Source organism: Malaclemys terrapin, chromosome 10 (assembly GCF_027887155.1).
Source record: "Malaclemys terrapin pileata isolate rMalTer1 chromosome 10, rMalTer1.hap1, whole genome shotgun sequence".
NCBI classification, from domain to species: domain Eukaryota; kingdom Metazoa; phylum Chordata; order Testudines; family Emydidae; genus Malaclemys; species Malaclemys terrapin.
The window spans coordinates 70,000,180-70,016,747 of NC_071514.1; the positions used below are offsets into that span (position 1 = coordinate 70,000,180).

At 36.7% G+C, this 16,568-nt stretch overlaps 1 protein-coding gene across 2 annotated transcripts in view; it reads right to left on the reverse strand.

Moving 5' to 3' along the window:
• The window catches only part of SMG1 (SMG1 nonsense mediated mRNA decay associated PI3K related kinase), a 123,597-nt gene that overhangs the window by 36,223 nt on the left and 70,806 nt on the right, over positions 1-16,568 (reverse strand). For both annotated transcript variants that reach the window (XM_054041229.1, XM_054041228.1), the window contains exons 20-30: positions 16,128-16,327; positions 15,611-15,807; positions 13,893-14,057; positions 12,851-13,005; positions 8,574-8,719; positions 7,619-7,820; positions 4,205-4,314; positions 3,729-3,876; positions 3,092-3,251; positions 2,484-2,604; positions 228-476 (exon numbers count right to left, since the gene is read on the reverse strand). In XM_054041229.1, coding sequence (XP_053897204.1) covers positions 228-476; positions 2,484-2,604; positions 3,092-3,251; positions 3,729-3,876; positions 4,205-4,314; positions 7,619-7,820; positions 8,574-8,719; positions 12,851-13,005; positions 13,893-14,057; positions 15,611-15,807; positions 16,128-16,327 — 1,853 coding nt within the window. The remainder of the gene's footprint in view (positions 1-227; positions 477-2,483; positions 2,605-3,091; positions 3,252-3,728; positions 3,877-4,204; positions 4,315-7,618; positions 7,821-8,573; positions 8,720-12,850; positions 13,006-13,892; positions 14,058-15,610; positions 15,808-16,127; positions 16,328-16,568) is intronic.

Here is a 16,568-nt window from a genome sequence, read left to right on the forward strand (position 1 = left end):
TAAGAGTTAAACTTATAATATAGAAACAATTATATAAGCTCAGCAATTTGTAATAAAGGGAGTTTCTCCTTCAATCTAAACAGCTGAAGAGAAAACTCAGACATTAGTTACTGGGCTGAAAGCAATTTCTAGCTTTACTGTACCATTATGATTTCTTGGAAAAAACAACCTGGCAAGAAGTACCATAAGCCATAGTATCTGTGTGAGGTTATCAAACAAACACTAACCAGCTGTGTATAACAATTTTGTTTTCTCAATATCAAGTTCAGGACTCCATTTTTCATCTATTTGACCTGGTGCTGACAATTTTTTGAAGTGCTGAACTAAATCTTGAGCAGTAGTGGTTTTTCCCAGCTGAACTTCACTGCATTGAGCAAGCAATCGTGTGGCTAGGGCCACATTCCCCCGTTTTCTAGCAAATTTTGCTGCCGTTAGACCCAGTTCCATTAGATGACTTCTAACAGAGACAGTTTGTTCTGAAAAAGAAAGCAAATTTTTGTTAACAAAATTTTGTTTTAAAGCAATAATTGCATTTGGAACACATAGTAGATGATTGCCTCACCATGCCAACCATATACAGAATGCAATTACCAACAGAGGAAAAAAACTGCACTCACTCTTGGTCTTTTCTTAGTCCATATAAATTCTAATATTCGCTGTATGCCTGCTAGAGTTTTATCTGGAATGATTATAGAAAGATTTTGAAGCAAGATAGATATCCTGGGCAACAATATTAATTTTGATCATGGCTATTCTTACCAACCAAGAAATTGCATACCTCCCCCAGCTCCCCAAATGTTTTTTCATCTGCTAAAACAATAGTTTGAAATTTAAATCATATAGCTCTTGGCTGTTTTGAGATTTTAATTCCCCAGTATCTTACAGAATTTGTTGCCTATTTGAACCCAAATGTTTTCTGGAGGGATAACTTCTCAAAGTCTAGCAAATTTATAGTTAGTATTACAGATTTATAATTGCACATAAAAACACTATAATTTGTTCCAAGCCTCATGTTTTCCTGACATCATGGATTTCTTTAGATACTAATTTTAAGGAAATGTTCAGGTTAGATACTATTACATCATTAGCATATAAAGTTATTTTCTGAGGTGTTGTCGTTCTTACTGTGATAAATTATTCTTTATCCTCTGTATAAAGGCCATGGAAATGTAAAAAGTAAAGGAAACAATGGATATCATTGCCTAGCTCCCCTGTGTAATTTAAACAGGGGAGCTTTAACTCCAAAAGGCACAACTGCTTTTGGGCCAGTATAAAGAGCAGTTATCCATTTAAGGAATTGGGGGTCAAAGTCAATATGATAGGACTACACAGACAGAAAGTTCCACTCTATTCTACCAAAAGCTTTCTCTGTATCAAATTCTAACAAAAGAAATGGACCTCTTTTGGATATGGCACTATGTTGTAATCCTGGGAAAACTTCCTAAATAAGTATTTTAAAAAACTGGTATGCTGGCTTAAGTCTATGTATACTACTTGCTTTCTCTTCAAAGAAATGAGAGCTGCTTGAATATTTCTAATTGGTTTGCCAGAACCCACATTTGTACTGAGCTTCAGATCATGCTAAACCTTCATTATTCTCCCAGGCACTTTTTTTTTTTTTAAATGACCATTAAGTGGGAGTTTTCTTTTCTGAAGATAGAAGAAGGACTTAAGGGTTTTTAGATTCTCGACAATGGTCCAAATTCATTATTGTGCGATTTTACTGATACATTTTTTTTCAGAAGACAGATAAAATCCAGAGTATTAGATGGGTGATTCACAGCAAAAAAAAAAAAAAAATCACTGACAACTAGTGAAGAGTCCGTTAGGTCAAGTGATATATGAGATGGCTTTGGAGCAGAAGGTTGTGGGCTCTCTCCCTTCTAATATGCATGCAATTTAACAGATGGCTGATGTCAGAGGCCACAAAACTAGTTACATAAGCAAAGCAATATTTTTGCAATTTGTTTTTCCATTTTACGACTCTATTAGACAATATAAAAGTAAAAAAACCTGTTTGGAGCCAATTTAAAAAACATCAATCACTCTTCCATAGTACGCTCTCGTCTCACGTAGCTACTTTTAATTCCAGTTTGACATTTCAAATTTGAGACTCATGGATTACCAAAAGAAAAAAAAAAGACAGGGCAGAGATTTTACCTGTACCCTGCTTCTTTACACACCACAAGCATACTTGAATGACTGTAAAGGAGCTTGTTTTTGAAAACACACTAATGACAGCACAAGATATGGCTAAGAATACAATGGACATGTTTAAAAACTTGAGGATGAGTGAATTGCATTATAGCAACGTTTCCTAAATATTTTATAACATACATAAGCATTTGCTAAATAACACGTTTATATCATATTTCTAAGCAAATTATTTGAACCATGAAAATGCAGGTGCTTCTACCAAAACAAAGATCTAAGTTACTAATTCTGTATAGACGCTTCAGAACGTTAAAGTAAAATTTAGATACCTTTAAGTTTTTCCAGCAATTGATTCTGGTACACAGTATATCTTAGGGCATGCATCCATGGTCTTACATCATGCTGTTTGCACGACCGTAAAGCATCACTAAAAAGAGGGATAAGACAGTCCTGCGGAAGGCATAAAAAATTTCATGTTTGTCATGGAATAATGTAGAGCCTGTAGTTTTCAATACCTAAAGAACATTTTAGAGTGGAGTAAGCTGTAATTTACTAATTTAAATTTATATAGCAAAATAACACCAAAAATATTTGGTTAGTTGGACTGTTTGAGTAGGAATGTTACTGCATGAGAGAGGTGTCTAAAGTAAGGTCTGAAGAGTCCTGCAATGAAGCCCTTTTTCCTGTGGGATTACAAAGGTGCAGATGGAAGTGGTGTTAAATAGTCAGAAATTTTACTAACAGATTAAAAACAATTATTTTCAAGTGCAACTATGTTAGGAAATTCAACATGTTCTCAGCTTAGTTTGAATAAGAATGAGCCCATCTCTGCAACAGTGTTCGTGCAATAAGAGTTCAGTAGAAAGATATTACCTGATGCATGTATTAACGCGACCTTATTAATATTATTTTAAAAATTTATACACAAAAAATATACCTCTGATGAAAGCCTGCTTGATACTGTATTTTCCAAAGCAGATGAACAATATAGCTGCAGAGTGCTCAACACTGGCAATGACTGAGACACAGTCAACGTGGAAAGTCTTAAAGGTCCAACAGCTATTCGTGACGTCTGCTTCAGGTATTTTACAACATTTCTGAAATAAAGATTTAGTGTTAGAAACTAGAACAGTCCATTCTATTAGCTACTAATTGTCCTTGTCTTTTTAATTAATACATATTGATATTTATTAACATAAAAAAGTTATGAACAGGCAACAGGCAGCAAAATTCAGCCTCTTCGTATGGAAGAAAGGTTATGCAAGACCTGATCCTATCATTTATCATGCACAGTAAATTCCACAGATTGTCTGTTTCACAGCATTGTTTACTGTCAACTGCCCAGGTGAACAAAGCATTAGATCTCTAAAATTAAAATCCCTCCTAGCGGTTTATACTCCTAATTCATGAAACACAACTTCATGTACTCTCAGAAAGGCAGCCAAACAAAAGCTTGATACTTAAATACAACGAAGACTACAGTTACTAGAAAGTGGTATTTAATGGGTTACAACTTCTAACACACACAAATTATACAAGGTCACTGTATTCACTCAAAGGTTCTTTAAACTTACTCAGTTATCAATTGCCACTTTTGTTCCTGTTCTGTGTGGTTTATAGCTGTTGCCAGACATACTGAACTTCTCAACAACTGTACTTCAATTGCTTTCTGAAATTCTCTTGGATCAGGACTTAGCATGTTAGGAAGCAGCTTCTTCATGTCTACAAAGATTATACATACATTCCACAAATGGTTAAAAATTACCAACCATTACCATAATTCTTTTAATGAGAAAATTACATATCTAAGTCCAAATTCTTTTCTCAAATCACAAATAGGAAAAAAAAAAATACAACAGCATTTAGGATTATGGTTGCCAATTATTTCTCAACTTGGTAAATAAAGTTACAGTCGTTCTGCTGAACTCTGGAATCCATATTCAGAAAGTCTCCAAGTATCATTTCTATATTGATATGGTACAGTATTTTAAGCTTATAATACGTGTTTAGGAATTACTTTGTTTATTATGAATTTTGATTTTATTTTTACCTATTTTTTCTTTGGATCCTCCAGTAAGTAGGTTGATGTTTTCTCCAGGTAGCAGTTCTAGCTGTTCCGTACAGTCAGTAAGTTCTCCACATTCAAAGCTGCTTAAAGATCTGCAATTCAATTTTTATAGTTTTATTTCCATACTTCTACTTCACCCTAGTTGGTGAATATCCTACAACTTAACAGCAATGAAAAGCCAGAAGGAGCACTACGAATAAACCAATTTTCTTTTAACACATTTCTTTCATGTAGCCTTCTGATATGTCTACACTTCGAGCAGGGGGTGTGATTCCCACTTTGAAGAGATATTCATGCTAGCTCTGACTGGCTATATTCTATTGTTAACATGCTAGCTCACAGCAGCACAAGCATCATGAAGGGCTGGCCACCCAGAATGTGTGTCAAAAACATTAGACAGGCAATCAGGGCAGCTAGCCCACTTGTGCTGCTGCAACTACATTCCATTTTTCGCATGCTTGCTCAGTCAGAGCTACTGTAGGTCTCCTCCAGCTGTGAATTATGCCACCAGCTTCAAGTGCAGACATACCTTTATTCAAAGCCCTGAGGTTTTTACACAGCACTTTAGGTGGAATTCAGAGCACATTCACATAACTTTAAAACAAAGATTTCAATCTTAATATACAATCATAATTTGTAAAATGAAGGTAACGTAGCAGAACACAGTTAATTCAATTTCTGCCATTCATGAAAATTTAGAAGCTATCAGACTATCAAAATTAAAGAATAAACATTTCAAAGTTTCATATTTATAGAAAATCATCAATTAGTCCACACACTTAGTGCTCTTCCACTAGGTGTAGGGATGAAGGAAGAAAAAGAATAAGTGGCAAATTAAAGTATGATCCTTTCAGGGGAACAAAATTAAAAAGAGCTTTCCTTTATGTCCAAGGGGGGGAATCCTGGTTCCATCCAGGCCAATGAGAGTTTTACCATTGACTTGTATAGGGCCAATAAAGAGGCCCCAAATTTTTTTGAAATTGAACTGCTTGGTGCACATGGCAAGAGACATAGGGCTTGTCTACACAGGGACACTCAGAAAAAATAATCCAAACTAAATTTTAAAGGGGATTAGTTAAACTGCATTAAACTCCTACATGAATCTTCTTATTCAGAATTGAAGTGAATTAAGGCCACTTTAATTCTCAATAGTAGCATCCACAAAGGGGTTTAAACTTGATTTAACTAATCCACTTTAAATTTACACCTTCAGTTAATTTTCTTGAGTGTCCTTCCATAGATAAGCTCCAAGAGCAGTGGCTCTCAACCTATTTACCATTATGGGCCACAATGTGTTATGTGGGCCACATCCAATACTACCTGTATATGGTCCTGAGGATGTCACATGGGGTGCAGCTGTGTCCTGATTGGGCCGCAAGCAGCCCATGAGCTGCAGGTTGAGAACCACTGCCTTAGAGTCCTGGGTAGGGCCTTGTTTACACAGGAGTATGCCGATAGCCTGCAACAGCCAAAATCTAACTCCTCACCCAATCCTTCTACTCTGTTGACAGCATATCAGTTGAGCATTTCAGGAGACCAGATTCTTCTAGAACAGTATCAGTCAGCCAACTGAGATAAGACATTGAAGATTGAGCCCACAAGCCCCTTAACAGACAATGTCATGATTCAAATGTTCAAGTGTTCTGTTACCATCTGCTGGCAGAAAGGAAATATGAAGTGTCTGGACTGACAAAGAAAAAAAATCCATGTTCACTATGAAAATGTTTATATTCCCATTACTACTGCAGATTTGTTTGATTAAAAATTTCCCTCTAAATACAGAGTTTCTCCCTTTTGCTTGATTCTGCAGTGAAGTCATAATCTTAAATGGGTATAGAGCAACCCTAAAAAGCTTTTTAGAGGGTGTACAAATTTGGTGCCTAAAAAACAGAAAAATACGTAGATTTGACAGACTATCTGGATAAAACTACACCTGCCCCACACAACTCAAAATGATCAAATCTCTGCACCTGCAAACAAACTATTTGTGGATACTTAACATTGAAAATCTCTGCCTGCACAGACAAATGTATCTAAAACGGATAAGGATATGAAGTATTCATAACTATTTCTAAACAAAATATTTTCAGACACATCACAAAGACTTGCCCACATTATGGATTAACTACATGGCAACTTTTAAAAACAAACCATTTGTTAATGTTTATATGAGGAAGGCCACCAGTTTTACTAACGGAAAAAAAGGCACACACTATCCTTAGAAATTCAAACTTCTTGACAGACTATATTTAAACTTTTCCCCCCAAGAATTTATTTTTAGGCCAAGTCTGCATGTGAGAAACTTCAGACAAAAGATTTTTTTATTAAGTTTATTGGATCTTCAAAAATAGATCTTCAAATGGAATGGCTACAGAAGTCTTATCTATTGCAATTCCAACTTAATTTTAACTAGAGCAGAGGTTTTGGACCCATGGACCACAGATGACGTCTAAGGTGTTCGCAAAAGACTGTCATGACCACAGAACAGTGGTTTTCAACCTGTGGTCCTGGGTGTTCACAGACTACGTGTAATATTTCCAAAGGGGTCTGCACCTCCATTTGAAAATTTTTAGGGGTTCACAAATGAAAAAAGGCTGAAACCCACTTGAGTAACAAGTCAAATGTCTGCTAGAATCCTAGGTGCGCTTTTTTTTATATTTAGTTCAAACAACCTAAAGACTATCATGATTCATTAGATATATGCAGGACTGTTGTAGCTGTGTTGGCCCTAGGACATTAGAGACAAGCTGGTGAAGGTGAAAACATTATCTTTTATTGCACCAACTTCTGTTGGTGAGAGAGACAAGCTTTCAAATTTACACAGAGATCCTGAAGAGCACCACTGTGTAAGCTTGAAAGTTTCTCTCTTGTCAACAGATGGTGATTCAATAAAATATATTACCTCACGATCACCTTGTATCTCTACTGAATCATTAGATATCAATCGAAATAATCTTCTTTCATTTCTGAAGAAAGCTTTAGAGTCAAAATATTTTAATTCACAAATCTAAAGAATAAAAAAAGATACAAGTGAAAGACAAGAGATTTTAAAAATTATTCTAATTGAGAGAATGGATGAATCCCCTTACAATTAAAAAAATAACAAACAAATCCATTATCTTCTGCAGCCAAATAAACAATTTAAGAGGCCTTTCCTAATCTTAAGAATCATGAAAGCCCCAAAGGCTTATTTAGGATGGTGTCAATTCACTACTTATCTGTTATAGCTACTATACATCAAGGAAGTTTTCCTACTAAATCATTATAGATTTTGCATCACAAAAGATAAAGATCTTGGAAACCACATGGCACTGATATGATGAGACTAAGAGAGGCTTTCATGTAATGGTTTACTGCTTTCAGAGATATTATTGAATAAATTAATGAGAACCTTACTTTATGTAGTTAAAGTCCGCTTTTAAATTGACTGAGGTATTACTTGTGCTTTTTTTCAAGTCATGGACAGCATTCTGCCATTCTTGTACAGAAGACCAATCAGCAATTGCAATGTAACATTCACATGCTTTGTTACCCAAGTAATTTATAACTTCAGGTGAAGAATCACTTGGTTTAGTCAGAACAGTTTTTCTAGCTTCACCTGTGAAATTAAGAAAAATCAATATTTAAGAAAAATAAATCTCATTACTTGACAAAACATTTGGAAATTATGTTTAAGGCAAAAAGTTTCATCTGCTTTAGATAAAATTAGTTACACAATATTTACAGTGCCTAACTTCTCATCTATAGCATATTTTATCACCTGTAAAACTGAAATACTTATGCAAGAGGCTTTGGAAGAGTTAGTTAATATTTATAAAGAAACTGGAAGATAGAAAATTATCTGATCAGTATAGAAGAACTAAACTAATATGTGCACCTGATAATACACACAAAAAAGTGTACAAAATACTTCTTCCCACTTCTCAAGATTTTAATAGAGTGCTGTGGCAAGGTCTCATTTAAGGCTTCTTTTTATACTATAGTACATTCATGAAGTATAGAAATAACTGGAAGTAATGCGTATTATTCAAGTCTAAATAATTAGAACTAAACTGCTTAAAATACAAAGTACATTTTACTGTGTGTTATCCTTGCTTTTAACCATCTCTTTACTAGGCTCCAAACCTGCAAATATCTGTGCATGTGCTTATCTTTACATATATGAGTAACCCCAATAACTTCAACTGGATTTTTTACTTAAACTTGTACGTAAGTGTTTACAATGTAAATTACTAAGGTAATTTAACAAAGCTTTACTGTTGACTATATTACCTGTAAACCACAACAATGTATGTACATATTCAGTACATGGAGTTTGTGGCCATTTAAAAAAGCAATTAATAATACTTACCATTCAAAGAATGCTTTGGGCTGGCATTATTGCCACTACTTGAATTGGCCAACTTCAGGACAGATTTATCAAAACCAGCTATGGAGCAATCCACTCCTGTCATGGAACTCAAGTGCTCCTGGTATTCAACAGTTGCTTTTTCAAACCTTAAATATTTAAGATTTAATGTTTAGTCAACATTTCACAGCAATGATTTTCTACTTTTTGTATATGGAGTTTGTATTAAAATTTCCTATAAAAGAGAATGAATGATCCCTGCAATGCCACAAGAATAAAACAAAGAAAGACTACAGAGGATTTCTCCCTATGGTAAAACATGGAAAACAGAAGTGGTGGGGGGAAAAGCTACTGAAGGTGATGTAGTTACTGATCTCTTTTATTCTTGGAAACTTTCTTTATCCTTCAATCCAAAACATCAAACTGGGATCTTTAAAAAATAAGGTTGAATAAGATGGAAAACAATTAAGGTTGTCAGTTGATAGTTTCATATATGTGAAATTATCTCTATGTATCAGCTTTTCATGCCAACTTCAAATTACTATGAACTTAAGCAAAATTTACTTGCTGGCACTGTTCTAGATGAATAGCTTTAATATGATTTTCATGTGAGAAGTCTGACAGAAACTCCCCTCCCTCACAGGAGACAGAAGCAACAACACAGCAGGGTGAGGACGAGCAGAGCTCCCTCAGCTATGTTGGTTTGGGGAGACAGAAAGGAAGCCATGGTTTGTGGAACGAGCTTCACAGCCTCTAGGCCCTAGTGATGTCAGCAGCTGACATTTTACAATTTGAATTGTAGACTTGTTTTTTTGCTGACTGTTTGCTCCCCCTAACCTCATTCTCAACCCTCCATTGCCAGTGTCACTCTTCCTGAACTCCTGCCTCTCAATGACCTTCCCTCAACCCTTGCTCCTCATATCTCCCTTGCTCTGCTGCCACCGTCCCCATAACAAAACGTTTTTTAAAAGAACAAAGGAAAACCACGGAACAAACAGGACACACGCTAACTGCCATGGCCTCTTTGCTTGTATGTATACCTCTTTCCCAGCCTGATGTTTTCTCCTTTTTTGACTCTAAAGCCCTTGCAACAAGGCTCTCTCTCTCGCCTGTTTGGAAAGCACTTAGCATACTGGGAGTACTTCCACAGTTGAAAGATGACTAGACGAACAGCTTTGTTATATTCACATAGGTTTGCTACTCATGACTAACTGAGAAAGGCAAATATTGGATTCTTTCTTTCTCTGCTTACAGGAACCACAAGCAGGAGACAGGGAGCTGTAATCTGGCAAGGTTACCTAACTGAGGCTGGTATGGTAGGAGTGCTTATCAGACACTGCTGGTCTTGTGGAGGAAGCTGAAGTTGTTTGAGGGAGAAGAACCATGAAGTTCCCATTTCCCTCACTCAATAGAGCAGGACAAGAGAAGATCACCGGTGTGATCTGCAGGCCTGATTTGCATCCATTCTGCACTGACTCTTCATGCCTCTGACCAGATCCTATTTAAGGTATGTCAACACTTCAGGCAGCATGTCTATGGGCCCTGACTGGTGGCAGAGGAAGGAAGTGGTAAAATGTTGGAGGTAGAGAGACAAAGAAGCTAGTCCTGCAAGAAGACGCTTTGACACAGGCCAAACCAAGCAGTTAAGAAAGCAGGGGCAGGAAGCACCTGTGACAGAGGCAGAGGTGGGGAGAGAGATTAGGAGTGTTTCTTTCAGTATGCCAGCAGGATAAGATGTATACATGGACACAGAATGTGTGTGTATATGTTCTTCCCTCAGGTGAATTTTTAGTCCAATAGGTAAGACAAAAGTACTTTGGTATGGGTGGAAAGGATGCTTTTCCCTATGTGTTCAAAAATCAGAAGACTGCCCACATTAAAACTATACAACATAATCTCTCTTCTATAAATTATTAGCTCTGTGGGTTGGCAGTAGTGCTAAGTATATAACCCATGAGGACCTTTAAAAAAAACCACAGTGTTTTATTTTAGTTTATTGCATACAGCTAACAGCACAAATCCCAAATTTAGGTGTCTTTGACTGTGTTTTAATTTAGGGCAAACAAAACTAGTCACTTTTCAACATCCCGAAGCGCATATAATGACGGCTAGTTTAAGTAGCAGTTGGGAATAATTCTTACTTTATTTATAACAAAAAATGTAAAGGCATATATATATATATAATAATTGTATCTGACTTTTTCCTTCTACCCGCTAGTCTTTGTATATTGCATATTTTCTTAGACTGTAAGAAGGGACAGGGACTGTCATCCTATGCCTTTGTGCAGCACTTAACAGAATGAGATCACCATCATCATGATAGAGAGGCTGACTAGTACTGCAAAACAAATGTTAAACCAAACAATGTAAACCAACATTTCCCTTTTCACTGCTAATCTTCCTTTCAGAAATGTCCCATTAATTTCCTTTTTCACTGTGGCCTGTTGTACTAGTCATATCCCAACATCTCATTAATCTGAAAGGATGCTGCATAACAACAGATTTGCAAGCTTTGACTATTCAAATAGTTGAATAATATATCAAATATTATTTTGCTTATTGAGTCACACATGTAATAACTGTCTTGACACAGTACCACTGGATGTCCATTAGCTAAACAATGTTTAGTGCAGTGGATTTTAGGACTGATGGTTTTCTGTAAGTCTTGGTACAGCAATAGTACATATTACTAACAAAATATTTCTGAAGAACACTCTTTGTATCTTACAAAGATATGCATTATTTGAAGGACCTAACAAAAGAAAACAGACATCAATAATCCTTATAAAAATTCTAGATTTTTGCCTAAGTTTTGTTTGTCCGCACATGTACCTAAGAATTAACAGGGTATCTCCGCTTTCCTTTCTGGGATTCAGTAAGTGCCTTCCACAGTGAAAAGGTGAGTTGTTTCCCCAAAAGTGGATGAAAATTTCAGTATGTATTTTGACCCACTTTTTAAAATCTACCACACTGACCTACGGATTCTTAGGGCATGTCTAAACTATAAACAAGTCGACCTATGTTAGGTTGACTTACAGCCACAGCAGTAATTACTGCAGTAGTTCAGGTCCACACTGCCCTTCGTCTGTTGGTGGTGTGCGTCCTCACCAGGAGCGCTTCCACCGACTTAAGAGGGGCAGTGTTGGGGGCTGAGAGCCAGGGCTCTCAGCTCTGTGCACAGCTCCCTGCCAATAACCCAGCTCGCCACTGGGAACCCAGGTGCCCCTCCCCCCCTTGGCTCCACACCAGGAACGGGGCAGCCACACTGGGCTTCTCAGATCCCCGCTCTCCCCCGGGAATGGAGCAGCCAACCAAACTGTGGGTGCAGAGCTGCCCGCCAGGTGCGGAGCTGCCTGCCAGGCGCAGCCGTGCTCCGAGTTGCAAGCAGAGAGCACCGCGGGGGGGAGGGAGAAGGGGGAGGAGGACACGACAGCTGGGCTCCTGGTGGGGAGTCTGGGGGAGATTGGAGCAGGGTGGCAGCTCAGCTGGGAGCAGAGATCAAGCAGTAGCTCAGTTGGGGAGCTGTGAACCAACTTTCTTGTAAATTTCACAGCTTCAGCACAGCCATGAAACTGACAAGAATGACAGCCAATAGATGTAAGTAACGCAACGTCTACAGGGACACTGTCGTCCTAATTACATCAACATATGCCCTATGCCTCTCAAGGAGGTGAAGTTATGTCAGTGTAGTAGGGCACTTACATCCGTGGGAGCAAAGCTGTAGTGTGCACACTGACATAATTAGATCGACATAAGATGCTTTATGTCAACCTAACACTGTAGTGTAGACCAGGGTTTATCTGCAATTTAAGATGATCACCACTGAGGTGATCAACACTCATAACACACAAAAAAAGGGTTAAAATCCAGGTCTGAAAAGTACATCTGGATATCCTTAAAGAACCTTCAGATTACTACCTCTGGCCAGGAAACCGGGTAAAAAGAATTCAGATTAAACAATCATTTGCAACATAAACCTGGCTAAATAATGCTGCTACACTACAGAGAATTTATGAAAATGTAACAGAGCACAGCTGATCCTGGAATACTGACAACTTAGTGATGTCCTTATGCATCTGTTTTAAAAAAATTCTAGGACATGCTAACCATCTCCCAAAGACATGTTAAAAGTGAACTTCTTGTTCAGATAAGGAAACCAGAAGAGCGGCTTTGATCCATGAAGCAACTTACATTAATTGAGATAAAAATATTGGCACTTCATGTATTTAGAAAATAAGCTCACGTTTAGACCAGTTCTCCAGTCACTTGTGCCAACTTACCGTCCTTCTGCTTGCTGAGCTACAGAATTAATCCAAGACAGACTCTTCCCAACTACAGCAGAAGACCAGACAGCTAGTCCTTGTATAGCTTCAGGACAATGAAGCTCACATAGTGCTTCCACCAACATCATAATTGTCACTTCTAATTCACTTCCCTAGAAATGAAGTTTAAGCTTAATTTAACAGATCTTGTTTGAAGAGAAAAGCTACGTACATTGTTAAATGTTTTAAATATGTAATGCAATATATTTCACGTTTATATTTAATAAAGTATTCTCAATGGTCAGTTACCCCACTCCCAAAAAGAGTAGAGCAAAGAATATTTGAAAACCAGACGCTGTACACTACCCTCTGAAAAACGCATCCAGCTCACGGCCTATACTTATGTAAAGACGTTACTTTTCCACAAATCCCCAGAAATTCATCAGCAGACAAATTACTACCGAGGCATAAATCTAGAAAGCCTTTTCTGCTAAAAAAAACACACATTTTAAGAAGGTCAAATAACATTATTGAACAAGTCATCAGTACCCTTCAGCTTTTATACAAAGGGTTCTAAACACAGTGGGTTTTTCCAACTCATTGTGCCAACATTTTGTAGAAAGATCCTCTCCTGGACCACATCCTCTTCCAGTCCTCATCCCAGACCTTGGTCAGAAAAGGGTTGCTTTTCACAATACCAGGAAGGGCTCCACAGACAAAGTTTGAAAAATACTGGGTCTACTGGAAGTTTTTGATACTTTTGCAAGTTTTAAACAGAGGCTCCTTACTTAAACAGTGGGAATTATATAGTTCAAAATATGAGCTAGCTCCAGCATCTGTTTACTATTAAATCTTTGACTAAATGTGTAACACACAGAATTTCCAAATTTTAATTATTTTGCTAGAAAAAAACTCCACCCCCGCAAAAATAGATAAGTAAAAGTTCAAAACTGTTGCTCGAGAATACAGTTTTTAACAAGCCTATGGCTTTTAGTTTACATACAATACTATGGAAATGTTTTTTTTTCTACAGCCTACTAAATTTTGAAAAACACAGTACCTGAGAGATATTATTGGTCTTCATTTCTGTGAGTAAATCAAAACCATGTCTGACTGTCACAGCAGGTTGACCAGCCAACAATCCAACCCGCATGATAGAAAGTCTAATCCGAGTTAGCCAATCTTGGCAGGTCTGGCGGTTAGTATAGAAGAATGTCCTGATAACCTTTACAATAGGGAAAAAAAAAAAAAAAAGAGAGATCCTGAGTTTTATAAAACAATACTTTCAATTTTTGTATAAATTAAAATAGATGCATTATAATATTTAATAATATGTAGAACAGCATAATCTTTATCGGGAAGGGTTCCCCTCTCTGACTAAATTTTCAAGTGGTGTAATTTAACTATAGAATGATTAAAATGTAACAACATCGTCATGGGAAGATTTCTGTCAGCAAGTCCATTACAAGAAGTTACATTTAAATGTGTTTCAACTTGTCCTTTCAAATTCTCTTTCCCCCATACCTAAGAAGCCCTACTTACAATGGATGATTTCTCAGAAATATTTTTGCTTTATTCAACCCTCTGTCAATACCTGCCTCTTGGAGGACCACATTTCCATATGAAAGAGGCTGGAAGTTGGGGGAAAAGAAGGGATGAAAAGAGAGAAATTCTGCCTCATCAGTGACTTGCTGCTTCTTGCCAGCCTGGGAGAAAAGAATTCAGCTTGATCCTTAAAATTTGATCCCCTGCACAGTAGCAAAATATACTAATTCTAGACTTACTTCCAAATTCAGTTTGACCTGACATTGGGAAATTACAACATACATTATAATTATAGAGATTCTGAGGCAAACATACACAAGTGGTGCAATAACTTTCTACCAAATATTATAATCAATCAGATTTGGATGGATTTGTTCTCAACAAACAGAAATGGTTTCTTTGGAACCCTTCCAATTACATATCTGGACAGGCAAAATAGCAAACAAATAAATAATTCTTGCAAAAACTCATTGCAATTACGATACGATTTACAATGTTAACAGCTTGGCCATTTTACAGATTGTTTAAGCAGAAATGGGAAAATAGCAAAGTGGTCCTTTCAAATTTTTAAAGCTATTTGCTTCTATGAAGGCCAATACTTCATAGATTCAACTGTAAATGCATCAATTTTTATTTCATATCCAACAAATGGCACCTTGAACCCCTCACAATTGAATACATTTCATAAGTAATTTTGATAATAGCTTAACAGAGCAGTGGCTACTGTACCTTTAATTCACATTCAGTAGTTATTCATTTTATCATCTGCAACCTGTTTGATATTGTGCTGTTATGTAAACAGTTACTCAAGAAAATGATGTTCCCTTTTCAGTTGTTTAATAGTAAATAACATTAAATCAAGTAAGGCAAAACAAATTGAAGGAATATATCATGTTTGTTTTAAGAAATTAGACAAGCAAGGTTAAATGAAAATCAGAACACAGGCCTAAAATATTTGGAAACAAAGTTGCCTGCAGCTGATCTTTTTCAAAACCAATGTAAGTTCCACCAATAGGGAGAACAGCTAGGCAATCCTGAGCTTTTTTATTTTTAAAGTGGAAAAATTGTTGGCTTATAATCAGGGTAGTATATCGGACATTTCTATAGAAAAGTTATTACAAGGAATCATTCAGAATGGCATCTGATTCTTGATAAGCATCAAGTGACATACAGTGAAATATTCCCACTTTTGTGGGACAGTTTGCAGTACTGTCAGCATTGAAAGACACAAACCTTGGGTGGAGAAGTGAGTGCATTAGCACATCCTTCATAAGCATTGTACATCAATTTCTCCAGATTCTCCAAGTACTGTAGAAGGAGAACAAGTCTAAGCTGATTACTGCTGTGTCCTTCATCATTGTCTGCTGTAGTCCACTGGCTAACATCCTGATCAGGGTTTAACGTGTGGGCTGCAAGACTTCTAATGATACCTATAAACATTTGGTCAGAACATTTCAACACATTGGTTATCAAATAATCAGATATTTACATCTTTATAGAATATAAAAATAGCTGTGAAAATTGAGTCTAAAATCATTAACATGTACTTCAACAAATAAACTACATAAAATGCCTCCAAAATTATTATATAACTCTTGATTTCTTGACTTTTAAGAAATGTCTAAAAAAGCAGAAAATTGCTGAAAAAGAAAGTAATTTTTTCCTATCTTGAACATAATTTAAGAAAATAGCTCACTGCTTTATTTCTTAAACCAAATATACCATAAAAAATATACCTTCTTTACATTACCTTCAATTGTCTGGAACGTATCTTGGGCTCTACCTAGAGGAGTTCTCAACTTAGAAAGAACTGTAAACTGAGCTGCTTCCCAAACAGCCCACTGCCAAAGTACAGCATCCGTCTTCAATAGATTGCGAGGAATGGTTGATTGATCACGCTTATCTAATCTCTGGCAGCTGTAGAACAATCTTTCTAACCAATTGTCCTTCCTGAAAAAAAGTTAAGACAAATACCGCAATTCATATCTACATACATAGCTGTAAATGTATTTCAGCTTGTAGCTGATTACTCTTGTAATCAAACCTCTAATGGACCTATGTTTCCTATGGTCATGCACACGTGTATATACACACACAGGATTACTCTGCAGGAACAAATACAGAGCTCAAGAACATTGCAAAAAAATGTCAAAGGCAGAAGAAATGGAGATAAAGGGTATGCTAGCCGAAA